The sequence below is a fragment of the Hippopotamus amphibius genome, chromosome 6, assembly GCF_030028045.1.
Source record: "Hippopotamus amphibius kiboko isolate mHipAmp2 chromosome 6, mHipAmp2.hap2, whole genome shotgun sequence".
Taxonomy (NCBI): Eukaryota; Metazoa; Chordata; class Mammalia; order Artiodactyla; family Hippopotamidae; genus Hippopotamus; species Hippopotamus amphibius.
The window spans coordinates 155,147,765-155,162,434 of record NC_080191.1 but is presented as its reverse complement, the minus strand read 5'-3'; the positions used below and the strand labels follow the sequence as shown (position 1 = coordinate 155,162,434).

The 14,670-nt window shown below is 45.5% G+C and overlaps 1 protein-coding gene across 1 annotated transcript in view; it reads right to left on the bottom strand.

The window, feature by feature from the left end:
• Nucleotides 1-10,811, bottom strand: part of USP13 (ubiquitin specific peptidase 13) — a 126,313-nt gene extending 115,502 nt beyond the window's left edge. The window contains exon 1 of the mRNA XM_057740107.1: nucleotides 10,489-10,811. Coding sequence (XP_057596090.1) covers nucleotides 10,489-10,656 — 168 coding nt within the window. The 5' untranslated portion in view covers nucleotides 10,657-10,811. The remainder of the gene's footprint in view (nucleotides 1-10,488) is intronic.
• Nucleotides 10,812-14,670: the final 3,859 nt, after the last annotated feature.

Sequence of the window (14,670 nt, the reverse complement as noted above, 5' to 3'; positions counted from 1 at the left end):
CTCATCTGGTCTAATCTTACCAAGACCATCTCCTTCACAACCCACAGAGGTCTCAGCCTTGTCTTCTAGCCTTCCCAGGAATCCATTCTTCCATAAGCCAGTGGAGGCTCTCACATACATGCCGAGCTTGGTCCAACCTCCATGTCTTCGTCTTCCCTCTTCCAAAATGCCACCACTTCAGAGCCCATCCAATTGCTCCAGGACAATAACTCTTTGGGACTCCACTGATTACTCCTGTGCCTCAAATCTCCATTCACACGTTACAACTGCCACACTGTTCAAAACTTAAATATCCTATGAGTGCTTCAGGGTCTAACCTCATGACATATCAGGGCTTATGTCCCATCTCTGTCACGTACAGAGACATCTGTACACATCTTTGAACAAGCTACCTAACCTCCCTGACTCTCAGTTTCCTCTCTGTAAAACTGGGCAACAATAGTAATTATCATTTATAAGCCAGTTACTATTGTAATTAAATGGGATGATGTATACAGAAGTACCTAGTACAGTATTTGACTCATTATGGACGCTCGAAACTGGTGCTCACACTCCACTATGATAGAGAGATTGAGGTCATTCGCTCCTCTCCTGCGGTCCTCTGCTTCTCTCCTGATACTCACCCCTCTCCAGTAGCACCTAGTGCAGTCCTGGGGGCACAGGAGGCTCTAAATAAGTATTAGTACTTGCTAAGTAACACAAAACAAAATGTTTTATCGTTAATCTTATCACAGGAAGCACATGCTATTCTGCACCTGAAGCAACATCTCTAGTCTGGAAACATGTTCAGATTCATTACATTCTTACCATTATTGCCTCGTCCTGCTGTTCCAGCTCTAAAAATAGGCGCTCTCCTTCACATCTGCCCTGCACATGGGGACAAGGGGTGTCCTGGGCTGCTCACCCATAACGCTGAACATGAGCAGCAGCAGAGGCCTCGGCGACATCCGCAGAGTCCAGCTCTCTTGTCACCTCCCCAAGGAGCACCATGTGTGATCACTTCTACCAAGATCCCGGGGCACCTAGCACCACAATACACAAAACACTCACCAAGTACCCAAGACACACTTCCCTTTTCAAAGGTCAACCTTACAACTTTCCAGACAATGTGATAAAATAAAAATACGACATTGGTTATTTTTAATGACATTTTTTATTCCAAAATGTATACTCATGATTTTTTAAAAATAGAAAAACAGAAAAGATACAGCCTTACTAGCACAGGTTCACAAACGGCAGTTTTCAGTCCTCTACTCTTCTCCCTTCAATTCTCTAAGACCTCAGCTATTCTGTCTCTTCAACAATCAGTATCCCAACCACGATAGATATGGACAAAGTGCTTTGAAAGCACAGCAAAATAAATTTCTAACCCAGCTTAGGGGGTGTGGGGATCCCATGAGAACACCTGAGCTGGTTTTTAGGGATCAGTGCGGTTTTCAGGGGGTGAGGGGTTGGGAAAAGGCATTCCATTCCAAGCACAGGCCCACGCGTGGAGGGATGAAAGCACGGGGCATCTGAAGAACACCAAGTCCTCAGGCCCAAAGGGAACGCAGGCAGTGGGCAGGTGCTAAGGGACAACCCTGGCAAGGAAAGTTGGATCAAGGTGGTACATTGACTTGTTTGCTATATTAGAAAAGTCTGAACAGTGCCGTTGAAAACTCCTAGGCAGGGAGGTGACATGATTAAGACCCATGCTTTAGGGAAACACCTGGGAGTGCAATGGGACAGCTGGCAGAGAGCCAAGGTGGTCAGTTAAGACGCTTCTGCAAGAGTCCAGGCAAAAGGTGATGAGGGCCTGAGCTCTGGCAGTGGAGAAGGAGAGAGGAGGCCAAGCCGGACTCTGGTCACTAATGGAAAGAGACAGGGATACAACTATGTCCACCGCAGTATTATTCAAATAGCCAGAAGGTGGACGCCACCCAAGTGTCCACTGACAGCTGAAGGGATAATCAGGATGTGGTGTATACATACATTGGAATATCATTCAGCTTTACAAGGGAAGGAAATTCTGACACATGCTACACCATGGATGAACCTTGAAAACATGGTACGTGAAATAAGCCAGTCACAATAGGATAAATTCCGTATGATCTCACTTACATAAGGAACCTAGAGCAGCCAAATTCATAGAAACAGAAAGTAGGATGGTGGTTGCCAGGAGCCAGCAAGAAGGAGGAATGGGGAATTATCGTTTAATTGGGACAGAGTTTCAGTTTCGCAGGATGAAAAGAGTTTCAGAGATGGACGGTGGTGATGGCTGCACAACAGTGGGCGTGTACTTAATGCCACCGAAGTGTATACCTAAAATGGTTAACATGGTAAATTTTATGTTGTGCGTATTTTTACACAACTGTTCAAGAAGAGAGAGAGGGAGAGGGAGGGAGAGTGGATGGCATTGTACATCTTCCAGCCCGGGGCACTAAATGAATGGTGGCACCTTGAACTGAGCTCCAGTCCACAGGGAGAAGAATGTAGAGGAGCAAAAAGAGAATTCAGAGATGCACAGATGTCCAGGTTCAACGTGAGCTGAGAACACAAACTTTCCCCAAAAGGCTCCCTGATAGGATCAGCATCATCTCTTACATTCCAAAACTCTAAAACTGACACAACTTTAAAGGGTAATTCACTGCTCCCAAAAAGAGACAAGTGATTTCTTGATTATTAGATTAGAAAAGTAGGACTTCAGGGTACATAGGGCCGATTACACATGTACATCCATTTCATTCCTTTCTGAAACCCAAATAAAAGAACATCTAAATAATTTTTCTAAAAACATAAACCACAAATCTGGAAACTGTGCTGTAGATGGATAAGCGCTAAAGACTAAGATGAGCTGACAAAGCCGAATCAGGAGGGAAAGCCAAGATCCAATCTGATTTATACCCCAGATTTTCCAAAAGACTCCAGAAAACTCCAGGTTGAAATTGGGGTGAAAAAGCAGCTAAAATAAGGAGGAAAGGTTGAAAATCAGTGTCGGTAGGTAACACTCAGCACCCCAGATTCCTCCTCCATTCTAAGCAGTCCCTCCCACACCAGCAAACTACTGATTTATTCTCTGAAGCAGGTAAAAACAAAAGGATTCAGGTCTGTGGAACAATAGGCTCAGTTAAGAACAGGGGTACCATAATACACAGGGAATTAGACATGTATGTGTAATATATGTGTATCAGTCCAGAACTTGTCAGAAAATACAAACGATCCCAGGTATTTCAGGCAGGAAGGGATTTACGACAGGAAATCAGAGGCTTACAAAATCATGGGAAGAGCGGTGAGCGCCAAGGTCAGAGCAACTACCACTCAAGTTCAAGAAATCAGGATGCACAAGCATCACAAGAAACTGAGCAGATGATGCCAGCTTCCCCATGACTGAGGTGTCTCTGAGTCCCAGAAGGACACTCAGAAGCTGCCTGGAAAGTCTCACGTCTGCCATGTGCCATATGCAATAGCAATAGCGGCGTCTCCTCTTTCACCTTCCAAATCTCTCCGGCAGAACCAAAATCAGAATCCTGCCATCAAAGGATCCTGGGAAGTGCAGTGTCCAGGTGCCCAGCTCCTGCAACAAGGGAGAAGGCTTAGCGAAACAGGGACCGGATAGGGTTGAGAACCGGGAAACAATATCCAGCCGGTATTCTATACCCAGATGCTGAGACCATCCTCTTCTGCTCAGCTACCTGAGTCCTGGCAGATAGGTCTTCCGTTTCTAGGCAAGAGATGACAGACGTCTCCTAACCCGTGGTCAAAGGAAAAAAATCAGGATGCTAAAATGCAAGGTTTCCCAAAGAAACAGCCCAGCCATATGATCCTACAGTAAAGCTCATCGTTCAAAGAATAAAGAATTCTCATCTCTCAAGGAGCCAACAATTCCCAGCCCAAGTAGCTGCAGTTGTTTTCAAGAGGAGTCAAATTCTCTAAATTTTAATTTGCTTTAAGAACAATGTATGTGTGGAATATGATGTTATGGTTGAGCTAAAATTAGCAACAAATTATTCAATCACCACAAGGTGAAAAGGTGAACCAACAAATACTTCAATGCAGGTGGGCTATGTCACTGGAGTAACCAGTTGTACTTTTCTTGCCTAAACTCTAGAACTTTGGTTTTCAAAGTATGGCCTGGGAACCCTGTGATGTCCCAAGACCGTTTGAGTGATCTGGGAGGTCAAAACTATTTTCATAATGAACGCGTGTGCCTTTTTCACTCACATGCTCTCATGAGCATTTTTCAGAGTCTACGTGTCATCCAATGATATCACTCTAATAGCTAATGGAATGGAAGTTAAGTTTTTCTGCCTTAATTTCTAATATAGTAAATATTAATAGATAGAAACCGCATAAAAGCTCTTTGCAGTCCTCAAAAATATTTAAGCATAAAGGGGCCAAAAAGCTTGAGAACTGTTGCTGTAAAACAACTTTTTAGTTAGTTGCTGTTGGAAGGGAAATTTTGATATGTGAAAGCAATTAGTTTAAGTTCACATCTTCCAAAAGAAAAAAACAAAATCTGTAAGTTTCTAAATTTTGCTTTACTATCTTATATCTGTTTATGCATTAGGAGGAGGATTTTCCCACATAGATCCTAAATTAAATTTTTTTTCCCCTGGGAAACAAGTAAACACCATGATGGCAAGTCTCATTGCCCAGAAGGCAGCATACACTGTACAACAGTAAAAAGCACAGTCTCTATAGGGACTCAAACAGATACTTGTCCACCACTGATCACAGCAGTGATATTCATGATAGCCAAAAGGTAGAAACAACCCAAATGTCTATGGACAGAGGAATGGAGAAACAAAATGTGACCTACACAAAATACAAAATATAATTTGACCTAAAAAAGGAAGGAAATTCTGATACATACTGCAACATGGATGAAGCTCTTGAAGATACACTAAGTGAAATAAACCAGACACAAAAGGACAAATACTCCCCGTTCCCACTTATATTAGGTACCTAGAATAGGCAAATTCATAGAGACAGAAAATAGAACAGCAGTTACCATAGGCTGGAGGTAGGGGGGATGGGAAGTTATTGCTTCATGGGTATAGAATTTCAGTCTGGGATGATAAAAAAAAGTTCTGGAGATGGATGGTAGTGATGGTTACACAACAATGTGAACGTAATCGTGGCACCAAACTGTCTAATGAATATGCTTACGGTGGTAGAAATAAAGAACAAAAAAGCAGAGAGTCTAGAGCCAGATAACCTGGGTTCAAATCTCAGCTCCACCACTTGTTATTTGTGTGACTTCTGTGCTTCAGTCTCCTCATCTGCAAAATGATAATAATATACAGCATAAGGTTGCTGTGAGGATGTAATATATGAATCAACACATGCTGAGAATGGTGCCTGGCACCCAGTAAGCGCCCCATCACTGGCTCTCAAACTTTGGCACGCGTCAGGATCACCTAGAAAGCTCATTCAAACACACGTAGCTAGACCCCATCCCCAGGGTATCTGTTCCAGTGGGTCTGGGATGGGACCCACGAATCTGCATTCCTAACAGGTTCCCAGGACATGCTGGAGCTGCTGCGCCAGGAGGCACACTTTGAGAACCACTGCTCTGTACAAATACTAGCAGTCACCATCATCATTATCAGCCATGTCTGAGGTAGTACCAGGCAGAGCCATAAATACTTGTAGAAGGAAGGACAGAAAGACAGAAGCGTACTCCTATGTTTCTCCTCTACTCACAGAACACTTCACTTCTGGTCACCAGCTGGGTGGTGGGATCCCTCAGGTAGCAATTCTTCATCTCTCTGTAGACACCGAGCGCCCCACAACTTAATTCTGACACTACCTGGAGATACCATTACATTCACAGGTTAAGGGCTCAGCCCCACAAGACCGCCTCCCCCTGCCCCACTACTTTAGACACCAATTGCAATCCAGGTTATCACCTGTGCTTCTGAAGGACCTACTAGAAACAGTAGGTGCCACGACCCCCGCCTCAGGTTCAATTAATCTGCTAGAGCGGCCCACAGAACTTGGGAAAACAATTTACTTCCCGGTTTATGAGTTTATTACAAAGCATGTTAAAGGACACCAGGAAACAATTAGAAGAAGAGATATGCAGGGCAGGGTAGGGGGGAAAGGGCGTGGGGTTCCTGTGCCCTCCCAGCACCCTCCAAACCCCACAGTTCAGGGGGTCTTGTCGCTGTTGTCTTCCTTAGATAGGCAAGAATGACTAAATTATTGGCCACTGTTGATTATCTCAATCTGCAGTTCCTCTCCCCTCCCATGAAGTAAGGAGGGGCTGAAAGTTCCTACCTTCTAATCACTCGGTTGGTTCCCCTGACAACCAGCCCATCCAAAAGCTCCTAACATAAACTCAGGTGTGGCTGAAAGGGGTTTGTTAAGAATAACAGAAGACACCTTCATGGCTCTTATCACTCAGGAAATTCCAAGAGTTTTAGGAGCTCTGTGCCAGGAATAGGGTCGAAGACCAAATATGTATTCCTTATTGTAAACCACAATAACACAATATCAATATTGTAAATCACGATTTCATATTTTCCTACAAGTAGATCATCTCAAAGCTTTTACCTGTGGATATCTAAGCCAGCAACTACCAAACTCTGTCCACCAGAGTTTTGCAAACACTCCCAGGAAAGCAGAGAACCAACAGTGACATCTCAACATCACTAAGAGATCTCAGAGTTTTGGAGAATGGGGGAAGAGCTCCTTTTTACAAAATGGTGCTGATGCTGGAAGGGAAGAAGAGGTGTGAGGGGCACTGCTTATGCTGGTCTCACATCCTCTTGGGCCACCTTTTGGGTGTGTGCAGCAGGTGTGGCCTGACATCCTAGCCTCACTGCTGCACTGGGATCTCTCACTTCTCAGCGCCTGCTGGTCTCAGTGTGCCTGCAGGGTGCCTGATCAGCCTCCCCGACACAAACACAAACCTGGAAGGGTCAGAGTGTTTCATCCCTGGGGCACCCTTGACCAAAGGGCCATGGGAGCCAGTGGATAAACACTCTCCTCTTCCGTGTCCCGTGTGGGTGAGGGGCGCTGACAGTTCCCCAGTGTCCCAGCCACATGGAGCAAGGGCAGCTCAGCCTGGTCGTTGGCTCAGTAACTCACCTCCGGATTGGCTTTCCTTCCTTCCCTTTGTCACTATTCCCTTGCATGTTCTTCCACTTCTGCTCCCTGGGATACCTTTCTAAAATAAACAGCCTGAACCAAAGCCCCTGTCTTGGTCTTCAATGGACCCCGGCTGAGACAGGGCATAAGCTAAGCTCCTCGCTCTCAGACAGGTGGGGAGAGGGCATAATTAGCACCAGAGTGGCCCAGCTCCTTTCCTACTTAATGCTTCATACAAGGCTTTGCACCTAGTAGATGTTTTAAAACTACCAGTTAAATGGGTAAAAGAAGATAAAATGATGGCAAACTACAGACAACAGACTATAACTGCTTAACTATAACTATATCTGTATGGCACAGACCCTAAGTAATGTAGGCTTCAGAGGAAAGGGTGAAGTCTGAACCAGAAGGAAAATAGAGGAAGGTGGTCCTAGAAAAGGAAATGAGCCTTAACATGCTGAGGACCCAGAGACTGACCTCCCCAGAGCTGACAACCTAGAAAGTGAGGAGAGTTGGGACAAAGTACATTCAGATGAAGGAAGGTCTCAGTAACTAAGAAGATGAGAGTAAATTTTACATAGTGGTTCATGAAGGCTTGTGAGGAGAAGTATGAACCTGTTCCCCACTTAACCACACCAAACTTTCTACGTGACACCTGACAACCAAGCACTTGGGCTTACAACATGTGATTAACTCTCTTTTCTCTTTCTTTTCTTCCTATAGTGATTACTAATTGGCCAGGCACACTTTACATATTAACTTATTTAATCCACAAAACAGCCCCATGAGGTAGGTTCTATTGTCCCCATTTTACAGATGGAGAAACTGGGGCACAGAGAAGTTACACAGCTGGGTGACAGAGCTGGGATTCAAGCCCTGCCAGTCTGGCTCTTTCACATCTGTCCCCCACAACAGAGTCACCAATTTCTACAGGATAACCCCACATGATTCCTTTCCCAATGTTTCCCATATGCTGTATCCTTACCATTTTCAGAACCTATAACCACAGGTAATTTGTATATTTCCTAGACATTCATTGAGTTCCTGGTATACATACCAGATGCTGGGAATACAAAGATACAAAGTCCCCATTCTCCAGAAGGTCCCATCACAGATCTTGCAAGATGAACCAAGTCATGGAGAGGTGAACCTACTGGTCGAGGTGAGAAGGTGGGCCTGGGATGAAACCAAACTGGTAGGTGAAAAAACAATTCTCACTCATCCCAGAACTGTTACTTGACCTGGAATTTTTTTCTCCTATTTATTTCTATCCATCTTTATCTAAGACCATTTTCAAAAGTATCCAATGCAAGGATGACTATTTTTTCCACTCAAATGGTCTTGGTCCTCTCTCTACCACAGTCCTGCGACACTGGTGGATTAAAGCCTCCGCTGTATTTAGCAATGGATTTTGCTCTGTATGGTTCTCATAGCCCATGCATGTATGAGTTGGCAGATAGTAGGTGCTCAAGAACCCTTATTGGATTCATGATGAAGTGTTAAGTAAGTACCACAGGGAAAGAGCTGGAATTATCATGCACTGTGCTTTAATATAACTTGTTATAAAACCTTCCTTCTCTTCCTCCCTTGAAACATCAGGAAATATACTGATTCATCAGCCTTGTAAATAAGCCTAGTCTTCCCCAAGGAACTACTGTGACATGAATGAAATCATCAGTTTACACTGGACAAGATGCTTCCAGAATAGTGTTTGGCACACAGTAAGCTCCCCATAACTATCTGTGGAAGTGAATTAAAATAATCAGCTTTTTTTTTTCACACCTGCCATACCCTATATAATGTGGCAAAGACTTCCAATAACAAAGTTTGTAAGAAGAATCTGAAGAGTAACACAGATCAAACATAGAAAAAGCAGTTTTATCCACCTCACATGTTGTGTTATCCTAAAGAATTAGGTTATTTTCTTCCTGGAGTTCACAAACTGCTGATGGCTTAAGTTAATTAGGGTCATCCCTCTCCACCTTTAGAAGCTATTAGTGGAAACCTGCCTAACACTAGACAGAAAATCTGAAAACGGCATTTTCAAATACTTTGTGGATAACAGGATTTAATGACACTGCTGACAGTCACATTAAGTAGTGTGATCAGAATACACTAAGTATTAAATACAACCATTTCATTCCACTCTACACAGACCTTCTCGAAAGAAAAAAAAAAGTAATGAAAAAATGAGACGTTTATCCCCCAAATGATCTGAAATTAGCATAAAAGAAAAATTAAATATCACAGAGGATACTAATTCTGGGACTCTAATGTGTACAAAACAGAAAGGCTTTGAAATCAGCTGAAATCAACTCACAAGATAATAAAGGATACTTTGGAACATTTGCCACTCATTTGTTTTTTTTTCTTCCTCCAACGATACATAATATGAATAAAATGTGTTAGACTATTGTTGTGAAACCTGCCTCATTCCCTCCAAACCACGCACCTCCCTTTTGCATTGAGATCTGCCGAGTGACACATGAGCTCTAAAGTGGGTGGATAAAAATAACCTGGTCCTCAAAAAGACATGATAAACGCCAGACAGCTGAGTCACTTTGAAGCCCATTTTGACTCCCGAAAGGGACATTCACCCTCCTTTTCCTTCTCACACATACACAACCTGGCGAAAAACACCACGAACGGCCCTGGGCGGCAGGCGGTGATGCGTCTTCACTTCCCCCTACAGTCCCTGAGGTCACGACTCGCGATTGAACTTTTAATAATTTATACTAGTGCATTTCAGTCCAAGTGACTCACTTAGAGGGGTAAGGGGAAAGGCTTAAGGAGGCCGCAGTAACCCAGCAGACCCCCTAGTTCTGCTGCCCGAGTGGAAGCACCCGAAGGTTTCTTCTGACATCCTGACGAAAGACAAGGAGTGGGGGGAAATTTTAAAGCGGAGGGAGAAACGCTCAGAGAGGAACGCACAATTGTCCAGGAGTGGGAATCCCTGGGCTAAGCAAACGGTCCCCGAGACAGAAGGGCTGTGTGCGTCCGGAGGGAGTCAGTCTCCTCCACCTAAGCCGCCCTGGGCTCTCTCGCCCCAAAGAGGACGCGAACCCTCTGCCAGGCACAATCAAGATCAGAGAACGCTTCGACTCCTCTGTCTTTCAAACGGCGGCGGGGCCCCGGCCGCCTCCCCCGGCCGCCTCCCCCGGCCGCCCCGTCTCGGGCTACGGCCGCCTGCGGGAACGCGGCGCCGGGCGGCCGGCAGGCGCGCGCCAAGTGTCTGCTGAGCTGCCGCGCCCCTGAGGCAACGCCGGCGCCCGGAGGAGGAGGTCCCCGGCTGCCTCCGCGCATCGTCTCCCCCCTCCCCGCCCCGCTTCACGTGCCGCCGCGTCCCGCGCCTCGCGGCCGCCCCGGGCCGCCCGCACCGCGAGCTGCCCCGCGGCGCCGCCGGGCCTCACTTACGGGGGAGTCGTAGGAGAAGGCGCACTCGTTCTTGTAGACCCTGTCCCCGGACCGCGGCACGCGGATCGTGGGCATGTGGGGCACCAGCAGCTCGCCGACGTCTCCCGCGGCCATCTTCCTGGGGCCGCTGCCGCCCGGCATGCCGAACAGGGCGCCCCGGCGCTGCATGGCCGCGCGCGCACCCGGGCGGGGCCGAGCTGGGCCGAGCGGGGCGCGGGGTCTGCCCGCGGCGGCGGCGGCGGCGGGCCGGGTGGGCAGGGTGGACAGAGCGGGCCGCGGGCCGGGAGCGGGCACCCGGGGCCTGCGCGGGCGGGCGGAGGGGACGCGGCTATTTTTAATCCAATGGCGAATCGCCGGCCCAGCTGCAGCGTCAGGCGGGGCGCTCGGGAGCGCAAGCCGCAGCGCGCGGGGAGGGGGCGCTGGAGAGGGGCCTCGGGGCTCGGCCCGGCTCGGCGGCTCGGCGGCGCGGGCGGAGGGCGGGCGCCCGGGGCGCAGGCTCGGGAGGCGCGAGCGGGCTGCCTTGGGGCGCCGCTGCGGCGTTTTCTACCCCAAAGCGTGAGGTGGCGAAGGGGCAGCCCCGAGGCAACCCACACAAAGAGCAGGAGTTGGGGGTTTGGAAGCCGATTGCGTTTAAAACAGCCGAGGATGACAGCGGGGACGTCCCCTGACTGGGGAGGGGTGCCAATGTAGAACCTAACGTCGGGCTCAAATCTAAATTTGTTTTTTGCATTTCGGTGTTCATCTCACTAAGCCTCGTTCCTCACTTTTTCAACATCTAGAGCTCGTTAAGAGAATACAGTAGGATCCAGTAAGGATAGATGTGTATTTTTCCAGTAATACAGATTTTTCTTCCGTATGGGGGTGGGGGGCGTCAAGATGTTGGGGGGATGGGGGGTGGGAGCGTTATATTTTTCTCTATCTTTGGAGCATCTGCGAGACTCGAGGTCTCCGCGCCAAGCATTCAGTTGACTGATTTGGGATCTTATGAGCAGACGTACATCCTCCCTGCCTTTGCACATCCAGTTCTTCAAAATAAATAAAAAGCGGAGCTGGGTTGGGGGCGAGGGGTGAATAATCTGCAAACAGAGCAAGCCTCACAGCACACTCTCATTTTCTCCAAAAGACTCTTAAAACACTGGTTCAGTTTCATTGAGCTTCACACCCAACATAAAGGGCCGGGTACCAGTGATCCTACCAGTTAATGAAATGGAAAATTAGTGACTCAAAACACTAATTTCTGTGCAAATCAAAATTATAATGAGGTACCACCTCACACCCGTCAAGATGGCCATTATTAAAAAGTCTACAAATAACAAACGCTGGAGAGGGTGTGGAGAAAAGAGAACCCCCTACACTGTTGGTGGGAATGTAAGTTGGTGCGGCCGCTATGGAGAACAGTATGGACGTTCCTCAGAAAACTAAAAATAGAATTACCATATGATCCAGCAATCCCACTCCTGGGCATATATCCAGATACAACTATAATTCAAAGAGATATATGCACCCCTATGTTTATAGCAGCACTATTCACAATTGCCAAAACATGGAAACAACCTAAATGTCCACAGATGGATGAATGGATAAAGAAGATGTGGCACGTATATACAATGGAATACTACTCAGCCACAAAAAAGAACAAAAGAATGCCATTTGCAGCAACATGGATACAGCTAGAGATTATCATACTAAGTAAAGTGAGTCAGAAAGAGAAAGACGAGTACCATATGATATCACTTATATGTGGAATCTAAAATATGGCACAAATGAACCTATCTAGAAAACAGAAACAGACTCACAGACATAGAGAACAGACTTGTGGTTGCCAAGGAGGAGAGGGTGGAGAAGGGTAGACTGAGAATTTGGGGTCAGTAGGTGCAAACTATTACATTTAGAATGGGTAAACAACAACGTCCTACTGTATAGCGCAGGGAACTATATCCAATCTCCTGGATATAATGGAAAAGAATATTAAAAAATAAGTATATATATATGTGTGTATAACTGAGTCACTCTGCTGTACAGCAGAGATTGTAAATTGTAATCAACTATACTTCAATTAAAGGAAAAAAGCCACACTGATTTCTGTAAGCCTCTCCTAGATCAAATAGTACTTAAATTCTTTTTTTTCTTTCTTTCTTCCATTATGTCCCTGTCACTCTCTGATTCTGCAGACGTGCTGGCTCTGCTAGGGAGAAAGGATGGTACCTGGAAACTGATGTGAGGAGAACAGATGAGCCCTTTCTTGCCCTGCTCTTCTAAATTTCCATACCTTAAGCAAGGCTCAAACACATCACCACATCATGCATCTGTGTAACTCACAGCTTTCTAATGCAATGGATGGAAATGGAGAAGAGGAGAGACAAAGCAAAAAATTAAATACTATTACTACCCTCATCCTTGGGCAGGTAGTCTCAAGGAGTTTTTCTTTTATTATCCTCACCAGCTTCTTACCTTCTGGTAGTGTCTGTGCCTGTTTCAGTTTCGTGAATGAAGCTTGCTTGTCTAATTACACAGAAACACTTGATTCAGAAGAGTTAAAAACATTTTATTTTTTTAATAAATTTATTTTTTTATTTTATTTTTTGGCTGCATCGGGTCTTTGTTATTGCGCACGGGCTTTCTCTAGCTGTGGTGAACAGAGGTTACTCTTTGTCACGGTGCCCAGGCTTCTCATTGAGGTGGCTTCTCTTCTAAAGCATGGGCTTTAGTTGCACAGGCTTCAGTAGTTGTGGCACATGGCCTCGGTAGTTGTGGCTTGCGAGCTCTAGAGCACAGGCTCAGTAGTTGTGGTGCACAGGCTTAGTTGTTCTGTGGCATGAGGGATCTTCCCAGACCAGGGCTCGAACCTGTGTCCCCTTCATTGGCAGGGAGACTCTTAACCACTGAGCCAGCAGGGAAGCCCCAAAATTAACATTTTAAATATTTTTAAATTAAATGCAAATTAGAGACACCATCTTTCACCCTTCAGACTAATAAAGATATATTGAGTTGGCCCAGGTTTGGAAATAGGCCCTCATATACATTGCTGACAGGAATAAAAACATTAAACCTCTTTGGAAGGAAATTTAACAATACCAACCATGATTTTATGTGCACATACTGTTTTCCCCGGCAATTCTTCATCTAGATGTTTATGCTACAGATAAATTCACACTGTAAACTGATATTTATTGGAGCATTGTTTATAGTAACAAAAAACTGGGAACAGCTTAAAAATCCATCTGTAGGAAGTGGTTAAAATACAGTACCATTGAAAGAATGAAGTACCCTGTATGTGCTGATCGTGGAACAATCTCCAAATCATATTACTAAATTAAAAGAGCTGAGTGCAGATCAGTGTGTAAAAAGCAAGGTGTACCCTCAAGGCTAAGGATGTGCAGTAGGCAATCTGGCACATCTTGTATATCATGGGCCTTCCTTCCAGGTGGTTGCACCTGTGCTAAATATTTTTAATGTTGCCCCTAGATAGCTATAGATTTAGATATTGATATTGATATCATGTAAATTTATGCAGCACTGTAGATGGATAGGTGCTTGTTTGGCCTTAGGAAGCCTCTGGAAGAATACACAAGAAATTAATGACAATTCGGCTCTGTGGAGAGAAACACAATGCCTAAGATTAGAGAGGAACTTACTACCACTCTTTACCTTTCTGTACCATTAACATTTTTATTATGTGCTAGTATTGCTTTAAAAAGTAATTAAAAATCAACTGTAAAAACAGTCTAAGTTTAATAACCAGTAATATTAATAGAACTTGAAAACAATTACTGTACCACTATAAAAATACATCCCAAATTTTTTCATCAATAGCACTCATTAAAAATGATAATATTGGGCTTCCTAGGTGGCGTAGTGATTGAGAATCCACCTGCCAATGCAGAGGACATGGGTTCGATCCCTGCTCCAGGAAGATCCCACGTGCCGCAGAGCAACTAAGCCCATGTGCAAAAAAAAAAAAAAAAAAAAAAAAAGATAATATTTGTACAGCACACTGAAGTAATTGGTCAAGGATGCTTCCTGCAGCCTGGGGCTACTAGACAAGGGGCTCCAGTCACTACAAGCCCCATCCACAGGTTCCCAAGGATCAAAGAGCTCTCATCACACCTGAACGCCATCTCTACATACCAGAATGTCAGTGGCACACCCGGTGGGAAGTTCTAATCAAAACAGAGGAAAATG